We start from the raw sequence: 22274 nt of genomic DNA on the forward strand, positions 1-22274 counted from the left end.
TGAAACCAGCAACCGTGCCTTGTACTCACCTGCACACCGGTTCCACTTCTAACTTTTCTGTTCTGGGCAGGGATCTATTCTGTCGGCTTTGGGACCAGACTTCTGAGTCCACATTCCAACGGTGCCGCTTCCTCGCTATGAGGCCTCATGCAGTTTCCTTCGCTTTTTCTGAATCTCAGATTCTGTATCTGGGAATAGTAAAGCCTCTCTTGCCGAGCTCGTGTGAGAAATTAACGAGAAATTAATGGAAAGTCCTTTGCTTAGGTCAATGATAATAATAACCCCAGCCCCATAACTTCAGCGCCTTCTTTGGCGCGCGAGATACCTAGGGCCTCGGAAGGCGGGCCAGGGGCGGGGAGAATCGGCAGTCACTATGGCAACCCGAGACGCCTCGCGTGCCGGGCGGCCTGCGACTGAGCTGAGAAGGAAACAGTGCCCGGGGCTCTCAGAAGACAGCTGCGGCATGACAGGCGAGGAGGCAGTAGTGGTGACCGCAATGGTGGCGCCCGAGGCGTGTCGCGAAGAGGAGCAGCCTCCGCCGCCGGCAGGGCTGGGGTGCGAGGCGCGAGAGGAGCCCGGCCGCGGCCGCGTAGAGCACGGCCAGCAGTGTGAGTTCAGCTCCCGCCGCGGACGCTACCGGGAGGAGGGGCGTGGAGAACGAGTGACTGGGCAGCTGGGGGAAACCGCAGTGGAACTGGCTGAGAAGGTTTGGGGCAGGGGAGGTGGAGCTGCTGCTTTTGACAGAGCCAGAGATGATGGCACTGTGGCAGAAAGCATCGGTTCATCTTTCCAAGCCCTCCTTCCCGATAGCCTGCCTGAACCCAGGGTCTGGACATCAGCTCCGATTTAATCGGTAGTTGCATTCTTCTGAAAGGAATTACACACACACACACACATACACACACATTTATATGTATACCATTTTATACATGCATTTGTATATGTATATGTATGTGTATGTATGCATGCGTATACACCCTTAGAAACACGCAGCTCATTTTGCCAGTTATTTCATTTTACAGATGAGGAAATTGAGATCTAGACCAGAGGAAAGAAAGTGACTTGCCACAGTCAGTCAGTGCAGGTGAAATACTTAAATCACTTTTAACTTACATCTCTTGGACTCTCAGTCTACAACTACCCAATCCTTTTAGAATCTCATAATTATGGGTCACATTTTAACGCACTGTTCTTTGCTCTCTGCCCTGCCAAACACACAATATTCAAATAGGTAAAGACAGTTCTGGCCCACAGCCACAGTGGAAGTGGCTGTAATTTGGGTCCTAGCCAGGTTGTTACTCACCCATACTGTTTCATGAATTAACAGATATTTCACAGCCTCTTGCACCCCAGGTCTTGAGTAGGTGCTAAGGAATGATGGTGAGAATAATAGACCAGAGGAACAGAGTAGTTTCCAGCCCTTCTGCAGCGCCTCCTTGATTGTCTTTCTGGAGAGCAGACTGGGGTTCTCCACGGTTCCTCTGCGCTGGCGGGCCCCAGGAGAGAGGGTTGGGCCGAAGCACCTCCTTTGGTGGACCACACACTCTCCTCCCCAGAGACCTCATCAAGGAGTTACAGAACCACTGCCTCCTGGTGAAAGGGGCCTCTTCCCTGGGCATCAGCTCCAGTATGACTATGAAACGTCATTCCTTGTGTTATTATCAGCAGCATGCAGAGGCCTTGCTTAGATATATTTAATAAATTCAGTATATTTGGGTAATGGAGATTACCCACATAAATTCAGTATATTTAGGTAATGGAGATTCTTTACTCCTACTTAAAATTATTATGATTATTATGATTTTTAGACAGCTCTGTTGCCAGGCTGGAGTGCAGTGGCATGATCTGGGCTCACTGCAACTCCACCTCCTGGGTTCAAGCAATTCTCATGCATCATCTTCCTGAGTAGCTGAGATTACAGGCACACACCACCATGCCCGGCTAATTTTTTCACACTTTTAGTAGAGACAGGGTATCGCTACGTTGGCCAGGCTGGTCTTCAACTCCTGGCCTCGAGTGATCCGCTCGCCTCAGCCTCCCAAATTGCTGGGATTACAGGCATGAGCCACTGCGCCCGGCCTCCTACTTCAAATTCTATCAGGAAACTTCCCCATTACAGATGCTAGTATCTAAGTTTCTTTAGTCCTGTGGCTCTGGGAGTAAAAGGTGGGATTAACATTCACTCATCAATTTAACATATATTGAGTCTTTACTACATGCCAGGCATTGGACAAGTTTCAGGGAAAGGACTAATGACTTAAGGCAGATGTCCAAACTTTCACAAGCTCACAAAGTTGGAGTGGGAAAATGAAAGAGTTCCTGCCTCAGCCTCCCTCAGAACCTCCTTTTAGGGGCTCAGCCTAAGTAGAGACAGGCTGTTCGCACAAGCACAAAGTACTCAGTCAATTTTCAAATGTCTCTAATTATTGGAAAAGTCTTCAGTCTCTCTACAGCTTCTACTCCCTAATCACAGGCCTGCTCTCAAACACGAAGTGTGGTTGTTTCCCAGGTAAACATCCTTGAATTATATAAAGGCGGCTATTTGAGCACCAACCAAATCTTTCATAGACTTAATGTCACCTTTATTTTATTTAATTTTTGCTTTTTTTTTTTTGGAGATGGAGCCTCACTCTGTCGCCCAGGCTGGAGTGCAGTGGCACAATCTTGGCTCACTGCAACTTCCCCCTCCTGGGTTCAAGCAATTCTTTTGCCTCCCAGGTAGCTGGGACCACAGGCACGCATCATCACGCCTGGCTAATTGTTGTATTTTTAATAGAGATGGGGTTTCACCATGTTGGCCAGGCTGGTCTTGGACTCCTGACCTCAAGTGATCCACCCACCTCAGCCTCCCAAAATTCAGGGATTACAAGCGTGAGTCACCGTGCCTGGCCAATGTCACCTTTAAGATCACTTGTAGTGCTCTAACCTGGCTGGCTGGCCACTTCTTCCAACAATCTCCAATGTATCAAATCACTGAAACCTGTATTCTAGGTATGAACTGATTAGTAGAGTGCAGTGGATCTATAACTATGGGTTGTAATAAACTATAAACGATTTTTAATAACCCTAGGAGCTTGGGAGACTCAGGTAAGTGTGGCTTCTCATTTTCATGATTTTAGTTTTATGACTTAAGGAAGCTACTTTCTCAACTATAAAACAGGAATAATTATACTTGCCCATAGGTCATTGTGAGAAAGGGAAATAGTAATATATGTAAGATGCAATTATTAGCTCTCAGCAAAAAAACAAACAACAACAACAACAAAGAATCCCAAAAACCTGCAATAGTATTGTTTCAAAAGAAATTCTGGAATAACATTGTTCTTAGTTATCCTTCTCAGTGATCACAGCTCCTCATGTCTATATAAACAAGACATCTATCGACCAATCCACTCAAAATGCTGGTAAAGATCAACATCAAACTGCTATGTTAGAGTTTGTAGAATTTTCTTTCTCTCTTTCCCTTCCTTCCTTTTTTCTTTTTTTTAATTTTCTTTCCCTTCCTTTTCTTTCCTTTTTCCTTTCCTCTTTCCTTTTTCCTTTCCTTTCTCCTTTCCTTTCCTTTTTCTCCTTTCTCCTTTCTTTCCCTTTTTCCTTTCCTCTCCTCTCCCTTCCTTCCTAGCCAAGTTTGTGAAAACTTTTTCTGCCTGAAAGTTCTCTCCCCTCTCCCCTGCCTTTCTCTCCCCTCCTTTCCTTTCTTCTCCTGAGCAGGAGATATTTGTTCGTACTAGCTCCTTAGTACTCTCCCAATTACCACAATTCTTCAAATCACCTTTAGTGATTTCTTCTGTACATTTTCCTAGCAGCAGGACTGAAATTTATCAGGAGACCTGAACTGACAGCAGGTGATCTTTTCCTTTCTGTTGTTCTGTTATAGGCTTAGTTTTCTTCCTAGCCAAGTTTGTGAACCCTTTTTCTGCTTGAAGATCATGATTTAACAGATTAAACCAAAGTTAGGCTTCAGTAATGCTGTTCCCATATTTTATTCATATGACTTCCAACTTTGGGGAAACAAGAATGAGACCCTGAAAGTATGTAATTCTAACTTTTTCATGTCTGAGGGTGTGTCTGGATCTTCATGACTGGGAATGACCTGGGATCACTGCCGGAAGCAGCAGGTCTCTCGCCCCATTTGTGCCAGTCTGCATCCCCGTCAAATTGACTCACTTGTGTTGTTTATTGATTAGTCTGGAAAAGATGAGATACCTGCCCATATATATGGGAGTTTAAAATCAAATCATAAACAACTAAAGTTTAGGTTTTCAATGGTTCCTTGAATTGAGCTTTTGGGTTCACTGACATTCACAGTTACTGTATAACTGCATTGACAGACATGCACACAGAATAGTCTTTAGTTAGAGCTCTAATTTAACAGTGCTTAGTTCTAACTGGACACACATTTGTTGAGCATTTATTATTACATCAAGCTCTATTCTAAGACTCTGATGAACTGAAGAGGCAACATCCCTGCCCTTATGGGGTCTGTGATCTGGTAAAGAAGATAGATATTAAATGAATAGCTACACAAATAATTGTATATAAAGAAATGAAGCTGTATCCAAAATGCAATAAGTAAAATGAAAAATAAAGTAGGGTGCCATGAGAGAAAGTCCTTTCCAGATTATGGCATAAGGGAAAGTTTCCCTAAAGAACTAATGTTTAAGGCAAGACCTAAAATTTGAGTAGAAGTTATATAGGCAAAACCAGAAGAAAGGCAGCTCAGGTAGCAAAAACAGCATGTGCAAAGGTAGGAATGAACGGAAGGGCCATGTGGCTGGAGCTCAGAGAGCAAGAGAGAGAGGCTGACAGGAGAGACTGCGGATATGGGTAGGCCCAATAGCACAGAGCTCTTCTGTTTCTCTGGAGTTCTGACATCTGGACTGAGCAGAAGAAATGTAGCTACGGTGTTTAGAACAAACAATTCAGTCCTTGACTGTAGTAGTCATGTCCTATAGGTCCAGATTTAGAGGCCAGGGAAAAGTCCTATGTCCATAAGTGGTTCACTACTACAATTCAGTTTCACTCTTTTAAAATGACGATTTAAAAATGCTGAGATTTTGTTCTCTCTTCTGTACCTGGATTGTAAGCTCCATACACACATCTGTCTTATTCATTGTTCTGTCTTCAGCCCCTAGCCAAATGCTTGTCACAGAGTAGGTCTTTAATAAGAGTTCATTGAATAAATGAGTGCAAGTTTTCTTGAAGCTAATGAGAAAACTTTATATATTTCTTCCTAACACCTAAAAGAGGTACCTGAAACTTACCCTACAAGTTCAGGAATTACATGAAAACGTGAAGTCCCAAAAGAACCTAAAGTTCCCATGGAAGAGATCTTTCCAAGATAGAGCCTTCAGGGCAAATTGTCTGATATTTGTATGGAATAACATGTCTTCTTTTTAAAAAATTGTTATCATGTAGATATAATGGCTAGAAGATTGGGCAGAATTTATACTAAGTAATTGATTTTGTTAATGCCTTTATAGGGAAGAAATTTTTATATTGTGAGCCACATAAGAGAATTAAGGAAGTACTGGAAGAAGAACTTTATATTAAGAGAGATGAATGCCACATTAAAAATCCAGCTGCAGGTAATCTCAGTGACAAATGAAGTATATTTGTGAAATGAATATGAAATTGCTTATTTGATGACAGAGTATTTTATTATAAAACCATACTATTGAAGTAAAAATAGGTTTTTGGAAAGTTCTTGAACTAGTTTATAATTAATTTGCTTATATCCAAACAAACTTTCATATCTAGAAAAAAAAATAGGCTGGGCGTGGTGGCTCACGCCTGTAATCCCAGCACTTTGGGAGGCCGAGGTGGGTGGATCACGAGGTCAGGAGATCGAGACTGTCCTAGCTAAAACGGTGAAACCCCATCTCTACTAACAATACAAAAAATTAGCCAGGCGTGGTGGTGGTGCCTGTAGTCCCAGCTACTCAGGAGGCTGACACAGGAGAATGGCGTAAACCTGGAGGTGGAGCTTGCAGTAAGCCAAGATCGTGCCACTGCACTCCAGCCTGGGCGACAGAGCGAGACTCCATACCAAACAAACAAACAAAAAAAGAGGTAGATATCAATATGTACTTTCCTGTCCCACTTTCTTGGTGGAGTTATTTCTATTTAATGACATGTACAATGTTTTCCAAGTGCCTGAAAAACACAATAATATCTTTAATCTTTATCAATATAGGTATGACAAGTAACAGTGGTTTCCAAACTTTAGATTTGCATCAGAATTACCTGGGAGCTCGTTAAAAGCAGATTGCTGGGCGCCACCCCTGGCATATCTGGCTCAGTAGGTCTGCAGTGAGGCCCAAGAATTTGGATTTCTACAAAATTACCAGATGATATTGATGCTGCTGGTCCAGTACCCGACTTTGCAAATCACTGACTTAGCAGAACCTAATCATCCAAGGATTTCATCCCATAAAGGATCTGAGCACTGATAGCTCTTATTGATCGTTCATGTGTGAAAGAGATGCTCTAGGAGCCCCAGAATCCCAGATGTTAGTTTGAAACTGCTGACACCCTTCTTATTCATGGTTCCTTCTCAACGATTACTAGATGTATATTTCATGCTATCCCAATCATCAGATTTTTACTGTGACACTCTTGGGTATCAGCAGTTGCTAGAAGAAATAACAAAACTATTGTATTGCATAGACTCCTTCATTAAGAGACCTTGACATTTTTTATGGAGAATTGTTGGTCAACCTGCGAGTGAGGTCCCAATTCACTAAGGATTCCTAAGAGATAGGCTGCAGGACCAGAAGTCCATCATTTCAGATTACATGATGTATGTTGTCCCCACTGTACTTTTTTTTTTTTTTTGGAACGGAGTCTCGCTCTGTCACCCAGGCTGGAGTACAGTGGCACGATCTCTGCTCACTGCAACCTCTGCCTCCTGGATTCAAGGGATTCTTCTGCCTCATTCTCCTGAGTAGCTGGGATTACAGGCACACAGCACCATGCCCAGCTAATTTTTGTAGTTTTAGTAGAGATGGGGTTTCACCATGTTGGTCAGGTTGGTCTTGAACTCCTGACCTAGTGATCCGCCCGCCTTGGCCTCCCAATGTGCTGGGATTACAGGTGTGAGCCACCGTGTCCGACCCCACTTTACATTTCTAAAGCAGACATAGGAACTCCTTTGGGTCTTCTCGTATGACCCATTCTTACAAAAGGAGAGACCAATAAAATGGTGCAATTTGCTCCCATAATATCTTCAAGGAAAGTTTTAAAGTCTATTTTGAATTAAACGAATGGATGCGGAATGACCTACTAGATTTCAGCTGGGAAGCCCTGCCTACATGTACTATTTTCCTGGTGTTTAACATTTTTTTCTAAGTCTATACTGTTATATTTTGGATTTATCTTCATTGTTTTAAAAATCTATATAAAAGCTGGTTTATACACTAGCTGTATGTTGTATTATTCTTATTGGATACATTAGATTGTGAGATAGTCTGAGTGAATAGGATGTATCATTTGGTTTATAAAAATTCATTTTCCTAAGCAATCTTTTCAAATATCCTTTATATAAAATGAAGACTGTCTGGCTGCTTTCTAAAATAACATCCACTAGAGGTGGCACAGAGGTACTATTTTAGCCTAGAAAAATCTTTCAATGCTGAGAATAGATACTATAAATTTGGGTTTTTAAATGATATACTTGTGGGAAATCCTGCTCTTTTTAAAATATATATCATGGCTAGAAGCCACATACCATTGGCCAGAACAGGGAATTAGCATCTAGCGAGGGTGCCACACTCTTCCAGCCCAGCCTCAGAGCCTAGAGGCCAGTCATTGAACCTTTGCTTCTAGTTCAGTTTGCAGTGACCCCTCTTTTATATATCTGATGACAGCCATGGCTTCTTTTCCTGGAAGACACATCTTGTTACATACATGCAGAATTTTGCATAAGACTTTTAGAGAATTGTGTGGTTCCTATAGCTACTATTTTAAAATATAAGTACATGTTAACCATTTTCTCCATCCCTTTACTTCTCCTTTGCTACTTCACCTATTCTAATTAAGCGTTTGCTCCCATGGGTCCAGGGAAACTGTTCTTTCCCAGGATTGCAAATAGCCTTCCTTTTGAAGGTCAAATCCAATGATCCCTCCAACATACTCAACCTCTCTGTAACGTCTGATGTAGTTGTTTTCTCCTTCCCTCTAAAAACACTTTCTTAGCTTGGCCTGTAGGTCACAATGCTCCATTTTCCTGGTTTTGCTCCTACCTCTTTAGCTATTCTTTCTCCATCTTCTTTGCTGGCTCTCCCTCCTCCTAGCCTGTATAATTTAGAGGGCTCAGTCACAGGCTCTTTTCTCTACCTACCCTCACACCTTGGGAGATCTAGCCCTATTGGGCTAATGACTCCAGCAGTTTTTATTTCTACCCCATACTTTTCCCTTTAAATCCCAAAACCTACTTGATTCTCCACTTGGATGTCGAATAGGCCTCTCAACCTTAAGATGTCCAGAACAGAACTCTTATTCTCTACCCCCAGGCTTTTAAAAACCCATAGGTCTTTCCCATATCATGAGATGGTACCACCAAACACCTAGAAGTTAGTTCCTCAAACTCCATATCCAGTCTATCAGCCAATTCTGTTGAATTCAGTATATATCCTAAATCCCCCACCAGCACGGTTGCCAAGCCCCTGTCACCTTTTGCAGGCCTGGCAATAGCATCCTATAACAGCCTCTACTACTGCCCCTGCTACTGTTAATTATCTGCACTGAAACCAGAGGGATCTTTTACAAACATAAATCGTTACATGTCACCTCCATGCTTAAAGCTGTCTGATGGCTTTTTATTATTCTGAGACTAGATTTCATGCTTCTATGGCCAGCTCACCTCTCTGATCTCATCTCCTATACTTTCCCACTCCACTTTAACCACACAGGCTTTCTTGACATTTCGGAACATGCCAAACCCATTTTTACCCCTTGGGACATTTAAATGTCACCCAGACATTCAGATGTCTTCCTCTCTCTTCATTCAGGCTTCAACGGCATATGCCGTCTTCTCAGAGAGGCCTTTCCGCTCCAGCAGGTCAAAATAGAAACTGTCCTCCAAGTCACTTTCTAATCCCTTATACTGCTTTCTTCTTTCTCCTGTTTTCTATTGCTACCTGAAATTTTATGCAGACAGTCCCCAACTTATCGCGGTTCAACTTAATGATTTTTCAATGTGATGGTGTGAAAGTTGCTTTTTCCCTGGGCTAGCGATATGCTGTATGACACTCGTTTGCAATGCTGGGCAGTGGTCATGAGCCGCAGCTTCTAGTTAGCCATTCTAATGTAAGTGTTCTGAGCATGTTTAAGATAGGCTAGGCCAAGCTATGATGTTTGGTAGGTTAGGTGTATGAAATATATTTTCTACTTAGAATTTTTTTTCAACTTATGATAGGTTTTTCAGGATGTAACTCCATTGTAAGTCGAGGAGCATCCATCTTTCTTTATATACTTCTTTTTTGGCTATCTGTCCCACTAGAACACAAGCTATCTGAGGATAGGGGCTTAATTTTGCTTACCCCAAATCCTCACAAAGCTATATGATATTGATATTCTGATCCCCATCTTAGGATGAGTAAACTGAGATTTTGAGAGGTTTTTAACTTGCCCAAGGTTATGCATTAAGTAGCAGAACCAGATCCAAATTCAGATCTGACCCCCAATCCCATTGACTTTCTACTCACTATGGTGTCTCTGGTGACACATTATGGCTAAATGCAGTGGATACTGTTCTGCCTCTAGGTGGCTTGAGCTTTCTGCAACATTTGACATAGTTGATGGCTCTCTCCTTCAGCCTTGTTCCTTTCTCAAATTCCATGATACTGTCCTGATTCTCCCTCTACTTCTTTCTCACCCTCTGTTAAGCACTCTTTTTATTCACTCCATTCTCCAAATCTTGATGTTTATCAGAATGTTTCCGACAGTCTTATAATCTTGTTCCATTAGGTTTCCTGGGATTTTCTCAGACTTTCCACTATGGCCTCTCTAGGATGCCTCTGAAATGTGTCCCTGCAGGTAAACTTCTTTTCCTGGATGTCCCATAAGTCATAAGATAACTCAGGCCCAACATGACCAAAACAAAACTCACACCTCTGGGACGGTCACGGTGGCTAATGCCTGTAATCCCAGCACTTTGGGAGGCTGAGACGGGCAGATCACGAGGTCAGGAGATCGGGATCATCCTAGCTAACACGGTGAAACCCCGTCTCTACTAAACATACAAAAAAAAATTAGCCGGGTGCAGTGGTGGGCGCCTGTAGTGCCAGCTACTCGGGAGGCTGAGGCAGGAGAATGGCGTGAACTGGGGAGCTTGCTATAAGCCGAGCTCCGCCACTGCACTGCAGCCTGGGAGACAGAGTGAGACTCTGTCTCAAAACAAACAAACAAACAAAAACACACAAAAACTCACACCTCTCCCCGACTTGCTGCTTCCCTTATATCACCCATCCCAATGAATAGCATGGCCTAAGGTCCAAATGCAAAACCACAGAGCCATCCCCTATCTCCACACCAGACCACCATGTTCCACATCTAATTAGACTGTGAGAGGTACCTTAGTTTGGCTCAAGATCCCAAAATGTTGACCCGTATGCCAGGTTCACCTTGCAGACATATTTATTTGCCCTGCAGTATATTTTTTAAATATCTGAACCAGTTGTCAATATTTTAAAATAGAAATTTTATATACAAACTAGACGTCTAGATTTTCTTGAGTGGTGATGGAGCAGGGAGGGTAAAGGATGATTTGACAACACCAAGGCACCATTTGCATCAGGCAACAGTGGCTGGGGTTGGGTTACAATGCCCGTGCTGACCTGCCCACTCCACTGTTCAGCATCCTACACCAAGTTCCCTACTCCAGTGGGAAACATCACAAGTTATGTATGTTCACGTGCCCACTGCAAGTTTTTTCTTCTCATTGTAGAAATAGAAAAAATTGTTTCTCTTGTATGATGCCTTCATCAAAAGTAGTAAAAAAGGGAAAGACCGGGAGAACCAATTATTTCTTACCCCTGGCCAGCTTTACTTATATTACTGGCCTGGCCTCTTCCTATATATATTTGAATTTGTGACTTTGGATAAACACTACATCCTATTTTGCAGATATTCCCAAGCCTGTCTAAATTCTAGGGACCCCAACATATATGCATGGATCTCAGCATATTTGTAGCTATGTATGAATTAGCTGGGTTTGTTTGAATTTTAAGACAATCAACTCCATATACTCTCACAACAAAGTAATTGATTGTTGAAGGTGAGACTTCAGTAAGAGTCCAGACTGGATTTTCCTTAACCATAGATAAAATACTGCAATACTGGGCTATGTAGCAAAACATAGGTGAACTTATTGAAGAGTCTGTTAAGAGCGCGATCTGTCCTGGAGGTAAACGACTTAAATCATAGCATGTTTTATTTTTGAATGAGTTGACAGTGACAATTATGGAAGTACCCAGAAGCCGTGTGGTTATTTCTGTGCTTTTTCTCTTCTCCTTTGGTTGAATGAAATTGGTAAAAAAAAATCAAAAGGTTCAGAAGTTGAGTTTTATGGATGTTGAACAGAATGAACATTTTATTTCTTTGGGGATACCATTGGTTGCACAGCTAGTGAGACTCAGGAGAAAGAGTTGTTCAGACTGGGGCTCTTATCTGAATGAGCTGTCCTACTTGTTCTTGTGGTCATATTGTGACTACAGCTAATAAGGGCTGTGAAGACACTGAAATGGACAAGGTGTCTCATGTGGTTGTTACTTTGCACTCTATACTTGGGTCTAGGGAATGCCATTAGTGACAATAGAAACAATGGGCTGACAGGCCTCTTGTCCTCCCTTCTGTGGACTTTTGATTCCTTGTAGGCTCTTGATGCAGTGATACATGGGCTGAGTTAGAAGCACTGGATGCCAGGGTGAGAGTTAGGGATGTCTTTTTATATGATGATGTTGATGTTGGGAATTATGGTGATAATAATAGTGATAATGGTTATCATTTACAGAGTTTCTTCTGGACATGATACATTTTTTGCAAATAATCTCTTTTAATTCTTGCAATAACCAGTGAGATATATGCTCTTTTAATTCACATTTTGAAGAACTTGAAGCTGAGGCTCAGGGGGTGACTTGTCCAATCACTGATACCTGGATGCAGATTTGTCAGAAGCTAATGTTCTTGCTCTTAGTCATTGGGTTCTTCCATCTCTCTTTAAAACATAAGATTATGCCTTCGGAGAGGAACAGAGATTTGAAATTGATTTAGTAGCAAATAGTGTTCTATTCAGTTAAAAAAAAAGAAATGTTGCTAGTTTTCTCTAAGTTCAGTTTCAGTTTAGCCTCCAGGTTCAAATTTGAGGTAAAACGGGTTTCAGAGGCTTTCCACATTCCTATCAGATAACGACAAAGAACCTGGGTCTACTTGAAAAGGTTAACCTCATACTGAAAAAAAAAAAAAAAAAAAAAAGGAGTGTAATTTTCTCATCAAATCTTTTAATCAGATAAAATGGATTTTGGGCAACTTATAGAACTTTCTGGATAAGGAAAAATTTAGCTAATGTCCATCATTCATATATTCTCAGTGATTTCCTGAAGATTTTCCTTTCCTTACAACTTTTCAAAAACAAAAATGTAGAATTGGCTGAGTGCAGTGGCTCATGCCTGTAATCCCAACACTTTGGGAGGCCGAGGTGGGCCGATCACATGAGGTCAGGAGTTCGAAACCAGCCCAGGCAACATGGTGAAACCTTGTCTCTACTAAAAATACAAAAATTAGCCAGGCTTGGTAGCGTGCGCCTGTGGTCCCAGCTACTCTCCAGGCTGAGGCAGGATAATTGCTTGAACCCAGGAGGCGAATGTTGCAGTGAGCTGAGATCTCACCACTGCACTTCAGCTTGGACAACAGAGCAAGACTCTGTCTCAAGAAAAAAAAAAAGAAAGAAAGAAAGAAAAGAAAAATGTAGGCTTGTGAGACATTCATTATGGAACTAGTACATTTATTGTATTGTTTATTTTAAAACTATTTCTGCATTTCTATTCTATAAAGGACTTTGCAGAAATAAAGTGATGTATTAATTTAATGTTTTCAAGTTGCAAGGGCTTTTGTATTTTTCTGGCTAAAACCTACAAAGGCTATAGTAGTCATGAAAAATTTGATTAATAAACTTATTAATTTTCCCCTTACATAACACTTCCTTTTCCAATGAATTTCAGAAGTGTATTGCCAAATACATTAATGAGTTCTACATGTGCCTTAATACATGGAAACTTAATTTTGAATCCAGTTTATTTACTACATTAAGTACAAGCTTAGAAAGTGCAAAATGTTGCCAAGCAAGTGTGGATATATTTCATTATTTCATTCAATTAAAATGTTTTCTGCACCTACAATATAGGAGGAATGTACTAGACACGAGTTATTCATTATTTCATTCAATTAAAATGTTTTCTGCACCTACAATATAGGAGGAATTTGCTAGACACCAAAGGCATGTCGAGACAATTATAGAGCCTAGGAGTCGCCAGACATAAATTAAAAGTACTTATATTTTTCTTTCTTTAGTCAAATCTCTGACCTTGTTTGCACAAGAGAAGTACAGATGATATGGCTCTAAACTGGCTTTTCAAGCTCCAATGTTCATTATTTACAGTCCAGAGAGAGCTGAAAGGAACTCAAATATTTTTAAGGTGTGAGCTTACGTTCCCTATAAAACCAGACCAGGTCCTACTGGCTAAAATTTTGGGCATAAAGGCATGCTTTAGTCATTTTTAAATTCAGTATAAAAATACACCTATAAAGGTTTCTGAGTGGAAAGTGTTGGAAGCACGAGAAGGGAAGAGAGAAGAGGAATCTCTAGAGGATTCTGAGCCTCAAGAACAGATTTGATTCTTTTCTTCTACTTTCTCCCTTTGTGCCTGCTGCCCTTTTCTTTTTCAGTTGAGAGGAGTCGACACTTGAAGTCTTTCTGGCTTTGTCTGCCTTCCTCCTTCTGGAATGCACATACCCTGAGCTGAGGGAGTTAAGTTTCTCTTAAAAGAAGCAGCTGCCTCAGAGAGCATCCACGGTTTTTTCTAGACCCGCTTTTATCCAGTCAAATATATCACCTTCTGGAACTTCTTCACCCAAACATCACTTCACATGTATGAAGGGCTATTATTTTTTTCCCACAACCATTATCCCTGAATATAGCAAATATTTATGCATAACCATATTTTGCTTTGAGAGTTTCTAATGCATTTCTGGGCATCGGCATTTATATTTCAGCTGTTTTTCTCTATGACATTCTTGTGATTGCATGTGAAAGAGCACACTTACACTTAACTAGTACAATTCTTCCATCTAATTTGATGTGATTTGTCTGCATGGTTCTGCTTCCTGATTTTATACTGCTTTCCACGTACTGGATCTTCACAAAGTGTCAACCACAGTCCAAATCTATTTCCTTGGTCTCCCACAGGGTATCATGCACTGGGGGTATTAAATAAATGTCATGGGCTACTAAGTTTTAGAGTTTATTATCCAGAGGCTGGGGAGCAGCCCTTTTCTTTCTTTTTTTTTTAATTATTATTTTACTCTGAGTTCTAGGGTACATGTGCACACATGCAGGTTTGTTACATATGCATACATGTGCCATGTTGGTGTGCTGCACCCGTTAACTCATTTACATTAGGTATGTCTCCTAATGCTATCCCTCTCCCCTTCCCCTACCCCCGGCAGGCCCTGGTGTTTGATGTTCCCCACCCTGTGTCCATGTGTTCTCATTGTTCAGTTCCCACATATGAGTGAGAACATACAGTGTTTGGTTTTCTGTCCTTGTGATAGTTTGCTCAGAATTATGGTTTCCAGCTTCATCCATGTCCCTATGAAGGACATGAACTCATCCTTTTTTACGGCTGCATAGTATTCCGTGGTGTATATGTGCCACATTTTCTTAATCCAGTCTATCATTGATGGACATTTGGGTTGGTTCTAAGTCTTTGCTATTGTGAATAGTGCCACAATAAACATACGTGTGCTTGTGTCTTTATAGCAGCATGATTTATAATCCTTTGGGTATATGCCCAGTAACGGGGTGGCTGGGTCAAATGGTATTGCTAGTTCTAGATCCTTGAGGAATGACCACACTGTTTCATTTCTTCTAGATTTTCTAGTTTATTTGCATACAGGTGTTTATAGTATTCTCTGATGGTAGTTTGTATTTCTGTGGGATTGGTGGTGATATCCCCTTTATCATTTTTTATTACATCTATTTGATTCTTCTCTCTTTTCTTCTTTATTAGTCTTTCTAGTGGTCTATCAATTTTGTTGATCTTTCCAAAAAACCAGCTCCTGGATTCATGAATTTTTTGAAGGGTTGTTTGTGTCTCTATCTCCTTCAGTTCGGGAGCAGCCCTTTTGTATCTCTGAACAGGATAGAAGAGGAAACTGGTTTGCATGGCAGGGGAAGATTTAGGTTAGATAGAAGGTACAGCTTAAACTTTCTAAGGTCTTAAACAGAAGGAGATTGTGGAATCTTCCTTGAAGGTCTTTGAAGAAGAGAGAAACTAATCTCGACAGATAACTTCAGCTACTCCACTCAGGAGTGGAAAAGGAGAGGCAGGTATTGACATACAGTTTGGCAAGTCAGTTCAATGACTGTACCTTCAGTCACGGAATCTTAGTCCATGCTTGGATAGTAAAAATGATTCTCCCTGTAAAAAAATAGCTATCATTTATTGAGTACAAAGCACTTTACAGCCATCTCATCTAAATCCTACAATAATCCTTCAAGTAGATATTATCATCCCTATTTCAAAATTGAGGAAATTAAGACATAGTGGGTTACATAACTTGGTCAAAATTAAACAACTGATAGATGGTAGAACTAAGATCAAAACCCAGATCTCCTCTGAACCCAGAGACTATGCTGCTAGTAATTACTTGCTATGGAACCCTTTAGAGAGGGATCAAATATCGGTGAGGACGCCAGTGGGCAGCCTTGGATCTATGAAGAATGTTTGGCATTAATATTTGCAGCCTTAGAAATGGGAAAAACAACTTACGGCAACTCACCCAAATTCACCAACTTACTAGACTTGGGTTGCAGTTTTCTACACAGTGGACATTCACCACGTGCTTGTTTGCTGAGTCTCAAAACGTAACCAGGTGATTTTAGGATATGGAGGATAACCAACTGCCAATCTTTGCTAAACCTTATTGAAAGGCATCAGGGTCCAAGAACTGTAATTATCAATGGGTAAACATCACTTTCCAGGTATTTTGCAATGATTTTTAAAACGCAGGATCCAGTGAGTTTATTGTTGCTCTTTTTCAAGGGGAGATTAGACAGCATCTAGTTTGTGGCTTTTAGAGGATTCTTGGATCTATTGGATGAATTAACTATTGGATGAATTAATGTAGTGATTTTTGGTCCTATTATCTTTGGAAATATTTTCTCTTACTGTAGGAATTAAATCAGAATCAGATAAAGTTGACTAAATTAATTCTATTTATTAACTGTTATTTATTCCTGATCCTTCTCTGTTTTGTTATGGATGTTTCTATTATCTGTTTGTTTAGGGGCAAGTTAAATGATCTAAGAGCACTGTAGAAGTTTAATTGCATAGAGAATAGTTGAATGAATGAAATGGAATAAAAGATTAAACAAATGATAAAGATTTGGGTGGTTTGATTAGTCAAACCAAATAAACCCACACCCAAATAAATAAAAAAAATCACCAATTAAAATCTTTAAAATACTGTGCTAAAAAGAGAATATGCTAATAATTATTTTCTTGCTTTAAAAAATATTGACAGTGGCCCTGGAAGGGATTTGGAGCATTAAAAGGAATCTCCCTGTGGAAGGCTTGAAGCCAGGACTGCCGAGCAGAAACAGTTTATTGCCACAAGCCAAGTACTATTCCAGGCACGGAGGACTGAGAAGTAAGACCCTGATGCCCTTGACTTCCACTGAAGCCCCTGAGGGGACTTTGTAGTTTACAGACAAGTGGTATATGCTCTGTTTAAAGATCTCAATCAGAATTCAACCTTCCTTTGACTTGTTTCTCTTGGGTTGCTTTTAGTTTGGCCATATTATGTCATTATGGAACTCAAACTGTAACAATTCATCTAACCAATTTACCCCCATGGATACAACAGAAGTTCATCCTCTGGGTTACACTCATGACTTTTTTCTTTACTTTCTATCTACACAAGACTTTCTAGCACACAGTCAGCCTTTGTGAAGAGGAATCCTGCACTGTCTTTTCTTCTAGATAGAGGATCATTGTTTCCCAGTGGAAATGAGGAAAGGGAAATGAGGGAATGAAGGAAGAATATGACAGCTACTTTGCTTGGCACTCTTAGTTTCACCTTATTCCAGGAATGAGGCCACCAGACTGGGCCCAGGATACTGTTGTTCCTCAGCAGACATAAACTTTGGAACAAAATATTACTCATTCCTCACTGTCATAGCCAGTGTCTGCCAGGAACATTTGTAGCAGGATGTGGGGAAGACAGAGGTCTTCATATGGAAGCACAGTGTCCAGATAATCTAGGGTCATGCAGCTAGGTACATAAGTCCTTAAAATAGACCTACAATTGGGAGATTGCCCTGGGTCAAAAGGGAGAAGTACATAAAATTCAAGCTTGGTACTCAACCAAGATATGAATCATAATAGCAATGCTATATAGCATTGCTTAGTCTAGATTCTTAATATATACAATAATAGGCTGGCCACAGTGGCTCACACCTGTAATCCCAGTACTTTAGGAGGCCAAGATGGGCAGATTACCTGAGGTCAGGAATTCGAGATCAGCCTGGCCAACATGGTGAAAACCCATCTCTACTAAAAATACAAAAATTAGCCGGGCATGGTGGCACACATCTGTAATCCCAGCTACTTGGGAGGCTGAGGCAGAAGAATTCCTTGAACCTGGGAGGCAAAGGTTGCAGTGAGCCAAGATCGCACCACTGCACTCCAGTCTGGGTGACAGAGTGAGATTATATATTAATTATAATATATAATCAATATAAGTATATATTATAATTATATAATTATATATTATATAATATAATTATATAATTTGTAATTTATATATTATATAATATAATTATATAATTTGTCATTTATATATTATGTTGATATACATAATATATATTTCTATATGATATATAATATTTATATATTATATAATATACATTGTATAATAATTATATATTATATATTTATATATTATATAATATACTATTTGTATAGTATATAATATACATTATATAATATTTATATAGTATATAATATTTATATATTATATAATATTTATATAGTATATAATATTTATATATTATATAATATTTATATAGTATATAGTATTTGTATAGTATATAGTATTTATATATTATATATTTATATAGTATATAGTATTTATATATTATATATAATATTTATATATTATATATTTTTATATATCATATATTTATGTATTATATAATATTTGTGTGGTATATATTTATATATTATATATAGTATTTATATATTATATAATATTTATGTATAACATATTTATGTATTATAGATAGTATTTATGTAGTATATAATATTCATATAAGATATAAATATTATATATGATATACATATATACTATATATGTATCTACTATATATGTATGTATATAGTATATATACTATATATGTATATATACTATATATGTATGTATATAGTATATATACTATATATGTATATAGTACACTATGCATACTATATATACTATATATGTATATAGTATATAATATTTATATGCTATATCTAATATTTATACAGTATATAATATTTATATAGTATATATTTATATAGTATATAATTATATAGTATATAATATTTATATAGTATATATTTATATAGTATATAATTATATAGTATATAATATTTATATATTATATACTATGTATATATTATATATAATATTTATGTATTATATATTTATATATTATATAATATATGCACACACAATAGTATATAATAGTCTATCTAATGTCTACAACAATTACATGAAACAAGTATAATTCATTTCACAGATAAGGAAACTGAGGCACAGGGAGGTGAAATAATTTACCCCGGGTCGCTCAGCTAGCAAGTAGAAGAGTAGAATGCTGGGATTTGAACCAAAGCAGTCTGTCTCCAAAGTCCATGCATTCAACCACTAGACACTACTGCGTCTCTGAGCCAAGTGCCCACAAGCTAGGATGTCTATTAAACCTGAAGTGAGATGAGAGCTCAATAAAAGTGTCACACAGGAGTAGGGGCCCCAGGAGGCCACGGATGCAGCCTCTGGGATATGGGCTCAGTAAGGGAAAAAAATACAGCCACTGAGAAACTGAGACAAGAGGTTAAAAAAAACAAACACAAAACTTGTTACTAAAGGGGATTCATGTAGCAAACAAGAACCAGTTAGGAAGACTTCAGTTTAATGATAATAAAGTAGTAGTAGCCACCATTTATCATGTGCCAGGCATGGCAGCAAGTGTTTTATATAGTTATGTAATCCACATGATCATATGAGTTGAGGATTATAATCTCCATTTTCTGGGTAAGAAAACTGAGGCATAGAGACACTTCACTACCTACAATCCCATGTCTAGGAGGTAGTGGAGCCAGAACTACAAACCCATGTCCATCTGGCTTCCAAGACTATGCCCTCAGTTCCAAGACTATGGCCCAAGACTACTGGGCCATCACGGCAGATAATCTAGTCACTGTGCAACAAGCAACAGTTGTAGTGTTGTGGTTAAATAGGTACAAATGCCAGGGATAGGGGAACACAGGGTTTTAGGAATCTGGGAGGCAGCTACCTTCATAATCCACAAAGATACTAGTGTCCTGAAGTAATGGTTGATTCAACCAAAGTCTGGGCCACTTGTCTATTGGAAGCTATTTATCTCAACTTTCCACTCAATTTCTTAGGTTCTACTTATCGTAGGTAATTCCATCATTCCAAGAAAACTCACTAAGTAATTTGTTTTAAAGATGAATGGTTTTCTGCATTCCTATTATGAGACCTATTGAATAACAAGTTTCCTTTATTTAAAGACATATAAGTCCAATAAATTACCCAATTTATCGATTAGGGACATACGATAAAAGATTCATGTTTCATTTTGACCATAATTGCATTCCTTTCATCCATACAATTTAAGAGACATTTAATGGCTCCCGCTCATTTTTACTCATCCACACTGCATTCCTAGGAGCCCTCGGCCCTCCATTTACTTCCAGCTGGTGCCAAGCCCTTATAGTGGTCATGTTACAATATGTAACTGTTATTGACACATAGCTTAGCTTCACCTCTTTAGGTTGCCAGCTGCATTTTTGTCATATCATATGAGCTGCTACTATCTGCTGTACAATCACAATTGATCAATCTATATGTCAGACTGATAACCAAGAATTAGACCTTTCTTGTTATCAGTGAAAAAAGGAAGATGCTAGGCACAGAAATATCATAGATGAACAAAATCCACAGATAATTTTCTAAAATTGTCAGTAGTAATTAATACACTATCACGAGCTCCATGAAGGCAGGGACTGTCTTTTACTCACCACTGTGTATCTGGCACTTAGCACAGTGCCTGGTACAATAGGTGCTCAATTGCTATTAGTCATGAGAATGACCAATGAATGAATGAACCAGTAAGTATATGTTAAATGCCTCTTTAGGTTTAGAATCTTCTTGCTGCTAACTCACATACCTCCCCCGCTCCCTCAAAAGTATATCGTTTTCTCTACTTGAGACCGCTAAACTAAACCAAATGCAAACAATAGAGGGAAAATCAATGCAACCTACTCTTTTCAGTGTGTGAATCATGAAAAATTGCATATATTTTAAATACATCTTGGAACTAACACTTTCAAAGAGAGGTCTTCTGTGGCTTACAATGAGTTTTCCAGGAACTTCTCCCATAAAATGTGCTTCAGTTAGATACTTCGGTCAAATCTCACGGTCAATTTAAACAATTCACTTGTGCTTTTTTTTTTTCTCTTTCTCATGAACAATGTGATCATGGTAGTTAGGACTCTTCCAACATATACTACACATCATTTAAAGTTTAAATTTAGAATTATGATCGTCCAACTGTAGTTCTAAAGCATGTTTCCATTAGAGACTGTGAATCGTCTACTGCTTTCATCACACTAAGAGGTTTTATTCGTTTACTTTTATCAATCCTAGCATTCCGGGAGGCCAAGGCAGGCAGATCGCTTGAGGCCAGGAGTTCAAGACCAGCCTGGTCAACATGGCAAAACCCCGTCTCTACTAAAAATACAAAAATTAGCAGGTGGGGTGATGCACGCTTCTAGTCCCAGCTACTTGGGAGGCTGAAGAATGAGAATCACTTGAACCCAGGAGGCGGGGGTTGCAGCGACCCAAGATTGAGCCACTTCATTCCAGCCTGGGTGACAGAGCAAGACTGTGTCTCAAACAAATGAGACACATTTGTTTGAGACACAGACAAATGGTTGATGACAAAAAACCTTTTATCGTTTCCTTCTTATTCTGTGCCATAAAACAAGCCAGGAAAAAAAAAAAAAGTCGTTGTCTAGTCTGGTGCTAAGCTTGAATGTGCCTACAAATCATGTGGTATCTCAATAAAATTCAGACCTGATGCCGTAGGTCTGGGGTAGGGTCTGAGATTCTGCATTTCCAACCAGCTCCCAGGTGATGCTGATGCTCCTTGTCTGGAAACTATGCTTCAGTTGTGAGAGTTTAGAAGACTGAGTAGTGGCTTTTCCGGTTACTGGGATGACATGGGTATGGCTCTTACATTCTGCTCAACCAAATGGGAACGTTAAGTCAAATTTAGATTAAAATGGGTGAGATTAAAGAGCATCTCCCCAAAGTAAAACACTTATTTTTTCACTTTTTCTTTTAACTCTAGGATAAGATGAATTAGATTTTCCATTAAGGAAGAACCTCTTTCTGCTGATGTCTGAAGAATGGAGAAGAAACTCAAGCTCGTTTCAGGATTTAAGATGTGTGCAAAAAATATGATAGCCTGTAATTACTATTATTGGTACTAATACCTATCTGTAAACTAATCCAAAGTAATGAAAGACTATTGGTAAAGTTCACTAAGTACCTGAAAACAATAAAGGAAAATATTATACTTATTTTTAGTTGTCACAGTTAGAATTCATTTGGCTTCTAATTCAGCTTATTTTATTAAATATGTGAAATAATGATGAAACAAAGGCACGTTTACTGAGTATTTACTTCAAGGCAAACATTATAAACCT

General features: G+C 39.2%; 1 protein-coding gene across 1 annotated transcript; it reads left to right on the forward strand.

Annotated features, from left to right (window-relative positions):
* Positions 1-463: 463 nt before the first annotated feature.
* C14H11orf97 (chromosome 14 C11orf97 homolog) lies at positions 464-22148 on the forward strand. Its single transcript, XM_025358320.1, has 4 exons — positions 464-608; positions 5484-5588; positions 16804-16929; positions 21917-22148. Exons 1-4 carry the CDS (start codon positions 464-466, stop codon positions 21919-21921), a joined length of 381 nt encoding a protein of 126 aa, XP_025214105.1. The 3' UTR covers positions 21922-22148.
* Positions 22149-22274: the final 126 nt, after the last annotated feature.

Source organism: Theropithecus gelada, chromosome 14 (assembly GCF_003255815.1).
Source record: "Theropithecus gelada isolate Dixy chromosome 14, Tgel_1.0, whole genome shotgun sequence".
Classification (NCBI taxonomy): Eukaryota; Metazoa; Chordata; class Mammalia; order Primates; family Cercopithecidae; genus Theropithecus; species Theropithecus gelada.